The 13,218-nt window shown below is 35.1% G+C and overlaps 2 protein-coding genes across 3 annotated transcripts; one reads left to right on the forward strand and one right to left on the reverse strand.

Annotated features, from left to right (window-relative positions):
* The first annotated feature begins 2,089 nt into the window (after positions 1-2,089).
* LOC104233588 (uncharacterized) lies at positions 2,090-5,911 on the forward strand. The gene is made up of 7 exons (XM_009786999.2): positions 2,090-2,273; positions 2,601-2,718; positions 2,874-3,035; positions 3,446-3,501; positions 4,805-4,892; positions 5,221-5,321; positions 5,477-5,911. The coding sequence occupies exons 1-6, from the start codon at positions 2,145-2,147 to the stop codon at positions 5,313-5,315; spliced, it is 648 nt and encodes a 215-aa protein (XP_009785301.1). The 5' UTR covers positions 2,090-2,144; the 3' UTR covers positions 5,316-5,321; positions 5,477-5,911.
* A 1,431-nt stretch (positions 5,912-7,342) lies between these two features.
* Positions 7,343-12,446, reverse strand: LOC104233589 (uncharacterized). 2 transcript variants are annotated; one of them, XM_009787005.2, is made up of 7 exons: positions 12,230-12,446; positions 11,851-12,145; positions 10,582-11,750; positions 8,958-9,020; positions 8,595-8,864; positions 7,809-8,050; positions 7,343-7,622 (listed from the first exon to the last, which is right to left on the reverse strand). In XM_009787005.2, the coding sequence occupies exons 2-7, from the start codon at positions 11,967-11,969 to the stop codon at positions 7,368-7,370; spliced, it is 2,118 nt and encodes a 705-aa protein (XP_009785307.1). In that variant the 5' UTR covers positions 11,970-12,145; positions 12,230-12,446; the 3' UTR covers positions 7,343-7,367. The 2 variants fall into 2 exon arrangements, with proteins under 2 accessions (XP_009785307.1, XP_009785305.1); XM_009787003.2 differs by having other exon boundaries at positions 8,595-9,020; positions 12,230-12,445.
* Between the last annotated feature and the right edge of the window lie 772 nt (positions 12,447-13,218).

The following is a 13,218-nucleotide window of genomic DNA, read 5'->3' on the forward strand; positions in this document are numbered from 1 at the left end:
AAATCCCCCTTCCCAACACCCAACAGTACAAAATGGATTGTATTTAAGTGCCTTCTTATTCATTCCTTCTAAAATACCATCTTCCTCCATTTTTTAAAATCTGAAGCTCCAGTTTTATTTTATTTTTCTTTCTCAGATAGTGAAAATGATGGAAAATCGTATATTTTGTAATTGTGGAGTTGAAGCTAAGTTTTGCATCACTACCAAACGAAGCTCGACCAGAATAAGATTAACAGATAATAAACGAAAAAAAAAATAGGTGAGTGATTATGATCGATTTTGGAAGGGGATGAGTGATTATGATCGATTTTGGAAGTTCATCCAGCACGGCTAATCTCACCCCGTATCTACCACCGTAAACAAGTCCTTTTGGAGTGTTGGAGCGAGAAGACTTAGAGAGCGAGCGGCCAGTACATGAAAGTATCATATTTTTGGTAATTCTTGTAACATGAAATAAACAATTTCAAAACCCTAGAAATTGATTCTGAAATGGGTACTTTGAAGCCGATTGATTTGAAATGTCACCGAAAATGTTGACAAAAGCTATAATTTGAATAGATTTATAGGATCTTTTTTCTTCTTTTCTTTTTTGTGAATTACACTAGTCTATAGCATTTGGAGCTATAGTTTAGGTCGGATAATTTGTAGAGTTTGCGTGAACAGAGGAACATAGAGAATCGCGAATGAACAGGGGAGGGTTTGGTCAGAGAGAGGTTAAAATGAGGGGAGGGGCCGATCTATGGAATGAAAGAGGAGACCCCAATCTGTGGGGTTAGGATTTTCGTGCCCTTGACGTGCAAGACATCCATTAGTCATTTGTTGACTGGATGGAGACGTATGTGTATATGTAATACATGCGCACATGGTCTCTTGTCAAATATGTTTATTAGTTATGGAAAAATGAGTTTGAGTGTTCAAATGAGAAAGTAGAAAGTTTATGCATCAGCTTTTAAAAACTCGACAATTTTAAGTGGCCATGAGGCCATTCTGCCTTGTGGTTCCAAAAATCTCTGTCTTTACAAGATTTTTTAGGAAAGGGTAAGCTGGTCAATTTATACAACTGTCACGAGTTGAGCAGTAGGGTCGGATCGAGGTGTATTAACATTGACAGAGTTTTGACCAATATTGTCCCTTATCTTTAAGGGTAGGTCTATTCTGGTCCTTCAAATATAACTCTGAGCATGTTTAGTCCCTTAAGCATGCTAAAGTGAAGCACCTTTAGTCTCACTGACACAATATGTTAAAAAATTAACGGTATTAGCTAACTCTGATTGATGAAGCAAATCTTCTGCTCTGAAGCAAAGCGTTTCCTCTCCTTTTATTGAATGCAAATTATCACTTGAATTCCTCATTTTTATATAATGTCTTCTAAAATTTTGACCTTAAAAAAAAATTCCTTTTGTGCCAGTTTTCAATGAGAAAATGACATTGTATAGCGCCTGTAAAATAATAACCGAAAAAAGATATAAAATTTGTATATTTTTTGTATATATATATACATTTAAATTTTTCCAAAAAGAAAAATTAAAATTTGAAAAAAAATAGAGTTGCCATGATTCTAGGCATATTATTGAAGCAAATGAATAACCAGGTTGTATTATCATTTTAATCCGTACCAGAAACTATTTATATCTAGTAGCCGAAAAAGTATATAAAATTTGTATAATTTTTGTATATTAACATACAAAATGTATATATATTACAAAAAAGAATATGCAAATTTTATATATTTTTTCGGCTATTATTTTTACAGCGACTATACAACGTCATTTTCTCATTGAAAACTAGCATCGAAAGGGATATTTCAAGGTTAAAATTTTAGAAGACATTATCTAAAAATGAGGAATTAAAGTGATAATTTGTGTTATCCAATAAAATGAGGGGAAACGTTTTGCTTCAGAGCAGAATATTTGCTTCATGAATTAGAGTTCGGTAACACTGTTAGTTTTTGAATATTGCGTCAGTAAGACTAAAGTTGCTCACTTTAGCATACTTAAAAGACTAAATATACTCAGGAATATATTTGAGGGACCAAAATAAAACTAGTCTCAAAGATAAGGTACAATATTTGCCAAAAACTCATCGTTGAGATGAAACTAGAATTAAATTAAGGACACCTAGCTTAACAGATTTGCGATTTCAATATGGCGAAGGTGGAAGTTGCAGAAATGCAGAGCTCCGTCCACGAAAAAGATAAGAATGTTTTGGAGTTTATGGATTCAACTGACAGCTATCTAGTTCTGATGAATTCTCTCTCTTCATCACTTCGCCAGGTTACAATTTCTTCCTTTCCTTATAGTTTACCCCTCTATTGTGATTTGATTTTTTTTTTCTCCAAACGAGAAAATCCGAGTGCTCGATTAGATATGTATATATTCCGCTATAATCCTCTCTATCCCTAATTTAGTACGGATCCAGAATTTGGTGTAAATCGATTTGCAGCTATGCTTTGTGTGTGTACATATAATATGTTACTCATAATGAATATTTAAGTTTGATTAAGCTGATTGCAAGTGGAAGAATATTCAAATTTGTGCAATAACAGCTGTCGATCCAATAAAGTTGCTATAGTATTTACTTTGCATTTGCTTACATGGCAGGGATGGTTTGAGTTGGCGAGTGCTAGGCATTCCATGGGTGCTTCACGTATCAATAGTGCTTTGTTTGACCTCAAGTATCATTCTGCTGCCACTACGTTGCAGTTAAACAATTTGGATGGTAAATCCATACCTTTTTTGCAGCATTTGTGCATTTTACTTGACGGCACACAAAATTATCTGTATCATGTTCATTCTGTAGTGGAACTTCTCTTCTGCTAGTTTACATAACCGCATTGAAATTAGTAATTGTATTGTAATGTTTTTGATATGTAGCTGGGCCTGAATTGGAGAAATTGCATTTCAGTTTGTGTAAGTGGGCATCGTCTGAGAGTCCAAAAAGCTCTTCTGAGGAAGCAAAATTTGAGGAGGATAAACTATTACAGAGGAAATCCAGTAGCCCAAAGGTTCTGAAGCAGGACGGTTCCTCAAATTCTGGTACAGAATGCATGTTTCTGGCTCTTTTAGCACTCATAATGTTTCTTAAAAAGTAGTTTAAAGGAGAACAGATACTAGGCAGTTAACATAATATAAAGTAAAGCACCTACTAGGTTCTAATACGTACTAGACCTGAATTTTCAGCTACTCTTACTGAGGTATAAGCATGGAAATGTTTCTCTCTCAGTGTTTGTAGTACAGACTACATGACAATATTTCTGACTTTGTTCCTTCAGCACCTGATTTGTTAGTGCCATGGAAGTCCAGTTTAAGGAATGCTTCTTCGACACTTACAGCAAAAGATAATGTAATATATAACTGAATAAAGGAGGCATCTTCTATTCCTTTACCTGAATTAAGCATCTATCACAACAAAGATTCTAACTTTCTTTCTTTTTACATTTTTAAAGAAGTCCAGGAAGAAATGCCAGAAGCTACTGAATCACCACGTACGGTTGATGATCAAGTAAGTGGCTTAGTAGGTGGTATGATTTTATTAGGCGATGCTTGCCTCTGGAACTTATAGTGCATTTTTCAATTACTCTCCCAATCCATGCAGTACCTACCCCCCCCCCCCCCCCCCAAAAAAGAAACAGAAATCCCCATCTATGAAACGGGTAAGCTAGGATATTCAACCTCTAATTGAGTTAGTTGATCGAATGCATGAATAGTTCTGAAAATGTAGCTTGCCAGAGTCACCTTTCAATGCAAAAGACTCTGCAGGTACTGACACCATATCTGAATGCTCCGTGCCCGATAAGTTTATTTAATATTTATATAATTCTGTTCAGAATATTGAGTACCATCTGAAAAAAAAAAATATTCAGTGACGTGATTTGGATTGAGTCCTTTCTTTTCTTCTGATAAGGATTATCAAATTTTATTTCTGTGATGTGATTTGGAAATGAATATCGATAACCAAACATTTTTTAAACTTTTGTAAACTTGTTTTTAGCTGACATATCTTCCCAATTGTATTATCCCCTCTCTTCATTCAAAGTTTCCTGCAATTTTCCTCTGTGTGAATTCATAAAACTGAAATGAAGAAATATCTTCTTCTTCTTCTTCCGTATTCTATCAAGCACTATGAAAGCCATAGCTAGTTTACTTTTTGCTTTCTATACATGGATTTCAGCTTAATTATGTTCCTACAATCGTTCCACATTGCCTCTTCTACTAATTACAAGTACCACTAGTCTAATTTAGTTTGTGGACATGCAAAATGTATATTCTTTGTCTCAGCTTAGTTCACAATATTCCAAAATGACAGAATATCCCATAATTAAGATTCCAAGTCAATAAACATTGTGTTTATTATTTGACCCTTGAAGTGACATGTTTTGAAGAGACTATTTCTCTTCTACATGTCAAGTTGTCTATCAGCTTTTCAAACCATCATTCACTAACTCTAATGAAATTGTCCATCAACTCTCCTTGGTTTTGATATCCGAGCTAGTAGCCAAAATTGGATAAGTGAAGTGCAAATCTACAAGGTTTGAGTTTTACGTTTCTCAACCTTTTGGTTAAGATCAAGATTAATAAATCTGCAAAAGTTGGATTTTCAGAGTTCAGCTTAGATATATAATCAAAGATACCTAAGTGGATTTCATACTTTTTTGGCAATACCTTTTAACTTTCCCATTTACAGATGTTTTTTGGACTCAGATCAATCTTACTAATCTATTTTCCTGGTTACCTCTCTTTTTATTTATTTGGCTTTGAACATTATTGCATACATCAAATTTAATGTTATTGTATTTCTTTACTAGGCTCGAAAAGAGCGGCTCAAGTCATTATCCATGTTTGGGATGCTGGTCTCTCCCAAGCTTCGAGCTGCCCAATTGTCATTTGAGACAGGTAAATTGCTTTCATACCTCCAGAACCATCAGAAGTACCTTTTTACCTAGGTCTACTGGAGATCAAAGTGACTTGGAGTGCCAAAAAATCCCGGGCGAAGTTAACCTTTTGAGAGTTTAGAATATTAAATAGAAATGACGTGTGCGTGAGAGACAGGGTGGTGTATGTCTCTCTCTTCTCTAGCCAAATATACTGTGTGAACTCTAGAGCGGGTGTTTCTAACCATCTACAGGACTCACTGAAATCTGGCATTAACTTTGTGGCTTATCTATGTATGCAATCCTTCTTTGCCTCATCTTGGTAACATGAGTGCCTTTATCTTTTGCAGCTCTGGAAACTCTCGTAGAAGTAGCAAATAAACGGGCAGACCTGCTTAATGCTTATGACCAGGTGCGAGAAAAGATGGAGAGCACCACCAAATGACCAAAGGTAATACTTCTCTTGGTTTCCCTAGTTCCTTAATCTGCTGGTGTTTTTTTTTTTTTTTTTTGGGGGGGGGGGGGGGGGTTTTGAAAAATAATCAGTACACATTATTCTTGTTGTATTTTTGTAAGATAATATGTTTTCTTATGTGGCTTTACTAGAAGCCCTGTCTGGAGACCTCGCCTCCTTCCGACCTTGCTCAGTAGCCTGCATTCTTCGCCAGAGGGGATTAAATCGAATAAATGCAAAAAGGGTCCCACCTAAATAAGAAAAACAAAAAGGAGAAAAAGAAAGATGAGGAACAGACTCAAAGGTCTGGAGATGGTGGCATTGGTGAACCAGAGAGATGATGCATTATCTGAACTGATCTATTTTTAGAACAAGTTTCTTCATGCCTGCTGTCCTTTCCGCAAGCGTGTATTTCTGCTTAGCTGTAAGATTCTCTGGTGTACAGCTCTTGCACATTTCGTATGGCTTTTTCCACAGTGCAGGGATTTAATTTGTGCAATTAACTCGAAACTTATGAGCTATGGTTAACTAAATGAATCAAGTCTTACTATGTTAAGTATTGATATCTAGAAAGAATTTTATTGTGATGGAATGTTTAAAAATTCCGTTTTGAGATGTCATCTAAGCAGCATACTTACTGTACTAAGATGCCAAGTATTACCATTCGATCTTATGACAATCCATTCGCTACTTTCTGTTTTGGAAGCTTTCCTGTACTCTTAACTTTATTACAAAGTTGGACGTGCAGAAAGAAATGAACAAACTTTCAGCAGGGAGGTCATACTAAAACCATCCTCCTGGTGCTTTCTTCAAAAAGTAACTAGAAAGCAGCACATGAAACAGGGGAGAAAAAAGATTTGAAGTGGTACGGTATGTGCCCTCATCTTGCGTTATTCTGGCATTGATACCCATTTCATTTGCATTATTGCATAAGAGCAGCTTTGCTTCACATGGATGTCGTAGTATGACATTCGACTTCGTAGTCTTCTAAATATTTGGATAGCTTTCAACTCAAGCTCGAACGAAAGGTTATCGGGATTAGGTATTATTCTTCTAATTGTTTCCCACAGTTTTTCAACCATATGTGTGGAGAGAATACCTATGATTAATGAATTGAACCATGAGTAGAGTTCGTTGTTTGATATCCCAGTAGATAAATTTAACAGTGGATTCACTCCTTATATTCCATCTATCACTATTTTACTCAATCAACGGATGGTTTTATGTAACCAGGAGCCAGTGCATGCTGGATTGCATTTAATCTAATAGCATGTTTGGCCAAGCTTTTAAAATCAGCTTATTTTGAGAAGTGATTTTCTCAAAAGTACTTTTCAAGAAAGTGCTTTTGTTGATAAGCAGTTTGTGTTTGACTAATTAATTTGAAAAACAAGTATTAGTATTTGACCAAGCTTTTAAAAACTGCTTCTAGGTGTATTTTTCTCGAAAGTGCTTCTCAAAAAAGTATTTTCGAAGAGAACCTATTTTTTGCTGCTTCTCAAAAACTACATTTGCTTCTCTTCACAAACACTTTTTTTTTTTCTAAAAATTTGGCAAAACACTTCAATTTTTGGAAAAAAACACTTTTGGCCCACAAAAAGCTTGGCCAAATAGGCTAAAGTTTGTAAGGTGTGTTACTTAATTATGCGAGAACCCCACAAAACCACTATTGTACTACTACTTGTTTACACAGTACAATTGGTGGACTTACTGTCAGAAATCGGATTCAGTCCTTAAAATATATTAATGTATGAGTGTGCGAGTTCCTTCTCTCTTTTCTTTTCTTTTCTTTTCACCTTTATATTACAGCAAGTGATGCAGTTAGTTCAGTGCACGTTTCTTCGTGCAAGAGACTGACTTTCCCAACATGTCACTTCATGTTCATCAGAAGTTACCTTTAGTTCGCAATTCACTCTTTGGAGTTGGGGAAACTTCCTACTGTAAAAGATAAATAGACGAGGATGAAGCTACCTCCTTTCACGGCCAAAAGATTTAATAAACAAAGAAATTTGTTGGCATAATTGATACTAAAATTTGACTATTATATTAACAAGGGAAGAGCAAAAAAGAGGGTTCTACATGTATTTTCCTTTGTGCAAAACTAATCCTACTTAATTTGTTGTGACACCAGACTAGTTGATCTTTTGTTAGCCTTGACATGTTCAGGACCCTAGCCACTAATTTCATGTCTACTTGACAGAAAAAGTAAAGTACATGATCTGAATCCTCTTCTCTTTGCTTCCTGAACTTCCTCAATATGCAATTTCCACTTCTCAAAACATCCTGCAGCTTCTTCTCTTTCTGCATTTTTCCATAAAAATTGAGATTAAGCAGTCCATGTCATTGTAGATTCCAATTATAAAAACAGATATTTTGAGACTTAACATAAATAAGTAAATAAAAATATTCTTATCTCTACCATCTTAAGCTTTCATATGATATAATAACTAGAGAAAGCAAATGTCTGTGACAAACTTAGAAACTAACCTTTTCAAGATTTTTTCTGATCTCCAGTAAAAGCTCTAGATCGTCCTCTTCTTGAACCTCTGGATGAATTCCCTTTTGACCTTTCGCTTTTGCCATCACACTATAGCAATCTTTATCAGCTCTGACAAAGCGCCAAAATATTCGTATTGATTCTTCCAGTATCTCCACTAGCATGTCATTTTTAATTGAATAGTCATCTTTCTCTCTTGTTCTTGCCTTGTTTCTATCTTTCACTCTGTCATCTGCATATCACTTTGTAAATTTAATACACTATATCTAGAGGTGTCAATTAATCCATTTTTAGTAATTCTCTCAACCCGTCCAAGTTTACAGGGATTGAGTTATGACATATTTGTTAACTTTATCCAAGTTGAACCCAAAATTACCACCATCAAGCTATTGGGTCAAAACGGATCAAAATAGTAACTCAACTAATCAAATACAATCCAAACATACAAAATGAAGTTTGGAAACCTAGAATTAAGTAAAAGCTAATAATTTTAAAAAAATTAAGTTTTTTTTCACTTCGTTCCTTTTCCAAAAGAAGAATAAAAAGGAGGAGAGGTCGGGTCATGTTGGATGAGCTGGGTTATGACTCGTTACTCTTCTTTTGACTCGTCTTGAGCCAAATAAACTTTTGGTAAATTGGATCATGACCCATTATTTGATTTGACCAATTTTGACCCGCCCAAATGTGAAGAACCTGCTCATTTGCCACATCTAATTTTATCCACCAACAATCAAGTAACAAGAGCAAAAAGGAGAGATGTCTTTTCAGATACTAACCTCTTATAACAGGAACTTGAAGAAGATTACGAAGATCATATCGGCCCTTGATATAATATTGAACTCTATGCCCTTGAAAAGGCTCATTTTCTATAAATCTTTGCATGAGCACTTGAAACTGTTGAAAATCTCCAGCAACTTCATTGTATTTTCGGATCCCACGTGGGTCAGAATCCCACAAATTTAAAGCCTTCATATATTGCCAGTGCAGAAATTCCCAGGAAAGGCACATCTGTCCAACGTATACCACTTCCAAATCACTCTGCAATTCTTTGATAAACTTTACCATTGGGTCAATGTCGTCATGACTTTTATGTTTGAATAGCCTAATATTTTGTGAGACAAGGGATTTTAGTGTTGGACCTGAAGATTTCTGGTTGAAGAGTAATTGCAGTGGATCTTTTTGCGGATCTTTCTGCAAATAACCTGTAAACATTTTGGATTAGAGCCACAAAATGTTTAAAAGGTTTAAGTTATAAGATCCTTTTAAACTATCAGCGTTTAAAGCAAATTAGCTACCATATACTTTGTGAGGAACCAAATTCAAAGCTCGTGACTTTTCTAAGAAACAACAAGGAATTTTGCGAAGCAACTAGATGAACATTTTTGGGGAAGAAAACTATGATCTGCTATGTAAGCAGTGGCGGAGCCACCTTATGCAAAGGGGTGTCAAAATTGACATCTCTTTGCCGGAAAATTACACTGTTTAGCTAGGTCAAAAGTTTATTTTTATGTATATATACTATATGTTGACTGCCCTTTTTCTTCACGTGTTTATTTATTTATAATTTGACACCCCTAAGTAAAATTCTGGCTCTGCCACTATACATATGCAGTCAATAACAAATCCAATAAATTTCAAAGTCAAGATCATCTTAAGCAAATTGTTTGTCGTTGGCCAACAAACGTATGTGTATAAGCTATGAAAGTATAAAAGGTACAACTATCCAGATATGGTCATACACAAAAGGTCAGCATAGGCTTTTTAAAATTATTCTTTTACTTGTGTATTCTGTGCACACAGCTTCACTAGAAAGAAACATGTACATACTTCTAGCAAGTGCAGTAGTATATAATAAGGACATCTTGTTGTGTAATCTTCCTCTTCGTGTGAATGGTCCTTAACTAGTGTGTGTTTAAACAACATTTTGACCTACTCAAATTGTATAAAGGGCAGCCCAGTGCACTAAGTTCCCGTTATGCGCGGGTCCGGGGAAGGGCCAGACCACAAGATATGGATTCAGAATTTGAAGTTTATGGGTTCCTATTGTAATATTAAATTAATATACAATAATAACTGGGTTCACAATTAAATAATTATGGATATTTAATGGATTTTTTAATAAAAATAGGGTCTCTGCAAAAGTTACTGGGTTCCCGGGAACCCAGTAACTATACTCTACATCCGCCACCGACTACAAGAGTCTATTCTACGCAACCTTACCTTGCATTTCTGCAAGAGGTTGTTTCCAGGGCTCGAATCCGTATCCTCCTATTCACATGACAACATTATCCAATTTAAATTGAATAAACTTAAAAAAAATGTCGAAATTGTGTATTATTATCTAACCTTTTGTTTTTCACATGGACAAAAACATAAAATAGGAGAAAGGTCGAAAGTGTAAGCCTTTTCACTAGGGCCGACCTCTGTTCCTTACATCATGAATCCAATGCATTGCTTTCATGTTTACTATTATGAATTTCAGGAGCCCCAGCAAAACTAGATCTTGTGGGTCCAATATTAAACTTTTGAAATAATTAAAGGTGAACCACTTTATTCTTTTCAGTAGATTACTTTTTTGTACAGAACAATGAAATATGATGGTGAACATGGACATTAATCCTGGTGCACCCGTTAGGTAATGACTAACATAATGATACTTTCCATGATTATTTAGCAGAAAAATAGCCTATCTAAAAAAGAGTTTAGCTTTTATACGCCGACCTAGTATAAAAAGAAATTATGTAGTTTAGAGTTGTGACTGACCTATTGCATACATCTTCTGATACGTCAAAATGTCAAATTTGCGCATTCTTTCTCTGTAACTCTTGTAGAATTTGTGAAGTTCGCTCATGCAATCTTCGCGATGAAGCATTTCATCAATCTTCCATGGTTGTAATTCGTCCATTGTTGGAGACTCAGATTCTTCCAAAATAGTAGGCAGACCCGTGGCTCGGACTTTTCTAATTTCCATCTTTAATTGTTCAATCAATTCTTGATGTTCCCACAATGACTCTAATTTGTTTGCATCCCCAGTTGAATCAACAACCGCTGCATTGTTTGACTTGAGATTTTCAGACTTTATCGAACCATTTATTATTAACTTGTCATCTTCTGTAACAAATTCTACAATTTTAGCCTTGTCCAAATCTTCATCAAAATCATTCTGTGATAAAAATTCTGAGTCCTCCATTGTATCATTATCACTCTCCTCAAAATCCTCAGGTTCAAGATTTTCTTCAGACAATTCAAGATTTTTTGCTTCTGAATAATCAGCATTAATATCATTCAAAGAATCAAGCTCAAATTCACCTCCAAAATCATCATCTGATAAAAATCCATCACTGTAGGAATTTACTAATCTGCTCATAAGAGAACGCATATGCTCAAAACCAACTGATACAGAATCTGAATCTGTACTCAACGAATCTTTTTCTGATTGAAACAGAAAGTCATCAGTAAAATCTGAATCACCCAAAAATTGTTTGCATACAGTATCTGATTCTCCTTCCACGAATTTCATTCCCTCAATTTCCTTAATTTCATCTTCCTCCTGAATGCCTTCTTTTTTACTAGGAACATGTGGAATAGAAACTGTTTCTTTAACATTCAGGTTCACAACTTCTGGTTCTTGTATTAAGCTGCTAAAATTCTTGACAGATACAAACTCAGAGGTGACAAGTTCACCAGTTTCATTTTTGCTCTTACTAAATTCCTCATAGGTTGGGAATTTAAAGTTAAAACAAAACTCAGTTTTCTGCAAATTGTCATTCTTGTCTGAATACGCATACTCAACAACTTCCTCAAAAGCTTCGAACTTGGGTTCTAATTCTTTCTCAGACGTAACATTGTCGGATTCTTTTTGGTCTTCTTCTTCAGGCAGAACGTCAAAAAAATCTGAATTGTCGTTTAAAGGAGCGTGACCCCTTCTTAATCTGTAATTCCCAAAAAAAAAAATGAAACTTTTAAAAAATAAATGGAGGATGTTTTAATCACAAACAAAATAACGTTACTGAAAAGAATGAAACTTGATACCTGAGGAACAATGTAGGGATGAAGCTGAACAGAGGAAACAGATAGATGGAAACAGAGACCAAAAGGGTAGCAAGTAACAAAAACAGATTTTGATAGAAAATCCGAGAGTAGAAATCCATATTCAGAGAAATGAAAAGGGTGGTGAGAGAAAAGAAGTTTGGGAATTGGCCATGGATTTATTTAACACCACTATGGAAAATTCAGTTTGAAGGAACAAAACAGAGAAATTCAGAGCAGTTTGAAGGAAAAATCATAGCACGTTTGAATTATGCAAAGCGAGAAACCGACTCAGTACCTGTAAAAAATACACGAACTCATGTCAAAAGTTGAAAAATTCGCAAGAAAAAGTTCATTCTGGGTCGAGAAATTGAAACCTGACCTAACTGGAGAATTTCACAGAACACTTGAGAGAATGATAGCAACCAGTCATCATCTTGGCCTAACTCTGGTCAAATTCTAATTAGTAATTGGGTTTGTTATAAAAGGTCGACTACAGAATCGGAATTATCAGTTGAGAAGTCCGGTTCTTGCTGCTTATTCTTTGCAGACGAGAATGTTTGGAGAGTGGGGGAGGGGGGGTTGGAGGGGTAAATTGGGGTTAAATTTGAGAATTTGCATCTTCTCGTTTTTTTTTTTCCTTTTTCAGTTGCATTAGGGACTTAAGTTGCAAATTCCATTTCACGCCACAATATTTGCAAATTCTATTTCACCCCACATAATCTTTTCCTCTTGTTGCTTTAAGTCCATATTCGAATATAATAATGTTGGAAAATCTCTACATACTAAATCAATTACTTTTAGTACTAAAATTTTAGAGCTTGTTACGTGTAAATTAATGTGAATTCTCTTCAAAATGGCATGAATACTCATTTGTGTACAAGTTTAGCATTTGCTAATGTTATTGCATATTAGTCAAGGCGGACCCATGCGTATGGGTGAGGGTCACCGGACCCCGTAAATTTCGACTGAAATCCTGTATATATATATATACCTTGTAATTGATTAATTTAAAGTAATCGGCACCCTGAACACTAAAAATCTTTAGGAAGCACTGGTTGAGCAAAATAATGTGCCCCCGACACGTAAAAATTCTGGATCCGCCTCTAATATTAGTATTTGTTGTATAACCTTTTCCAAGTAAGAATTTTGTCTTACACACACATATCGTGTTGTATTTCTAATTATCCATATAAATTGAGGATCTCTCCGTAAATTTGAGTCATGTAACTTTTACGATCAACTGGCCAATTTAGTAGTTGTATAGTATAATTAATTTGTGAAAAAAGTTTTAGATCACGTTATATGCAAATTTAGATCATTTTTAAAATTGTGCGTGTGGTCTTTGCAGTCTGCACATAAAATATTATT

The sequence above is a fragment of the Nicotiana sylvestris genome, chromosome 2 (genome assembly GCF_000393655.2).
Source record: "Nicotiana sylvestris chromosome 2, ASM39365v2, whole genome shotgun sequence".
In the NCBI taxonomy this organism is placed as follows: Eukaryota; Viridiplantae; Streptophyta; class Magnoliopsida; order Solanales; family Solanaceae; genus Nicotiana; species Nicotiana sylvestris.

Bases quoted from the DNA above. Each gene is read 5' to 3' on its own strand.
- LOC104233588 (XM_009786999.2), top strand. From the start codon at position 2,145: ATGGCGAAGGTGGAAGTTGCAGAAATGCAGAGCTCCGTCCACGAAAAA. The intron at 3,036-3,445 runs GTACAGAATGCA...ACATTTTTAAAG, and splicing joins GGACGGTTCCTCAAATTCTG to AAGTCCAGGAAGAAATGCCA. The intron at 3,502-4,804 runs GTAAGTGGCTTA...TTTCTTTACTAG, and splicing joins CACGTACGGTTGATGATCAA to GCTCGAAAAGAGCGGCTCAA.
- LOC104233589 (XM_009787003.2), bottom strand. From the start codon at position 11,969: ATGGATTTCTACTCTCGGATTTTCTATCAAAATCTGTTTTTGTTACTT. The intron at 9,021-10,581 runs GTCAGTCACAAC...AAATGTTTACAG, and splicing joins TCAGAAGATGTATGCAATAG to GTTATTTGCAGAAAGATCCG. The intron at 8,051-8,594 runs GTTAGTATCTGA...AGTGATATGCAG, and splicing joins TCAAGTTCCTGTTATAAGAG to ATGACAGAGTGAAAGATAGA.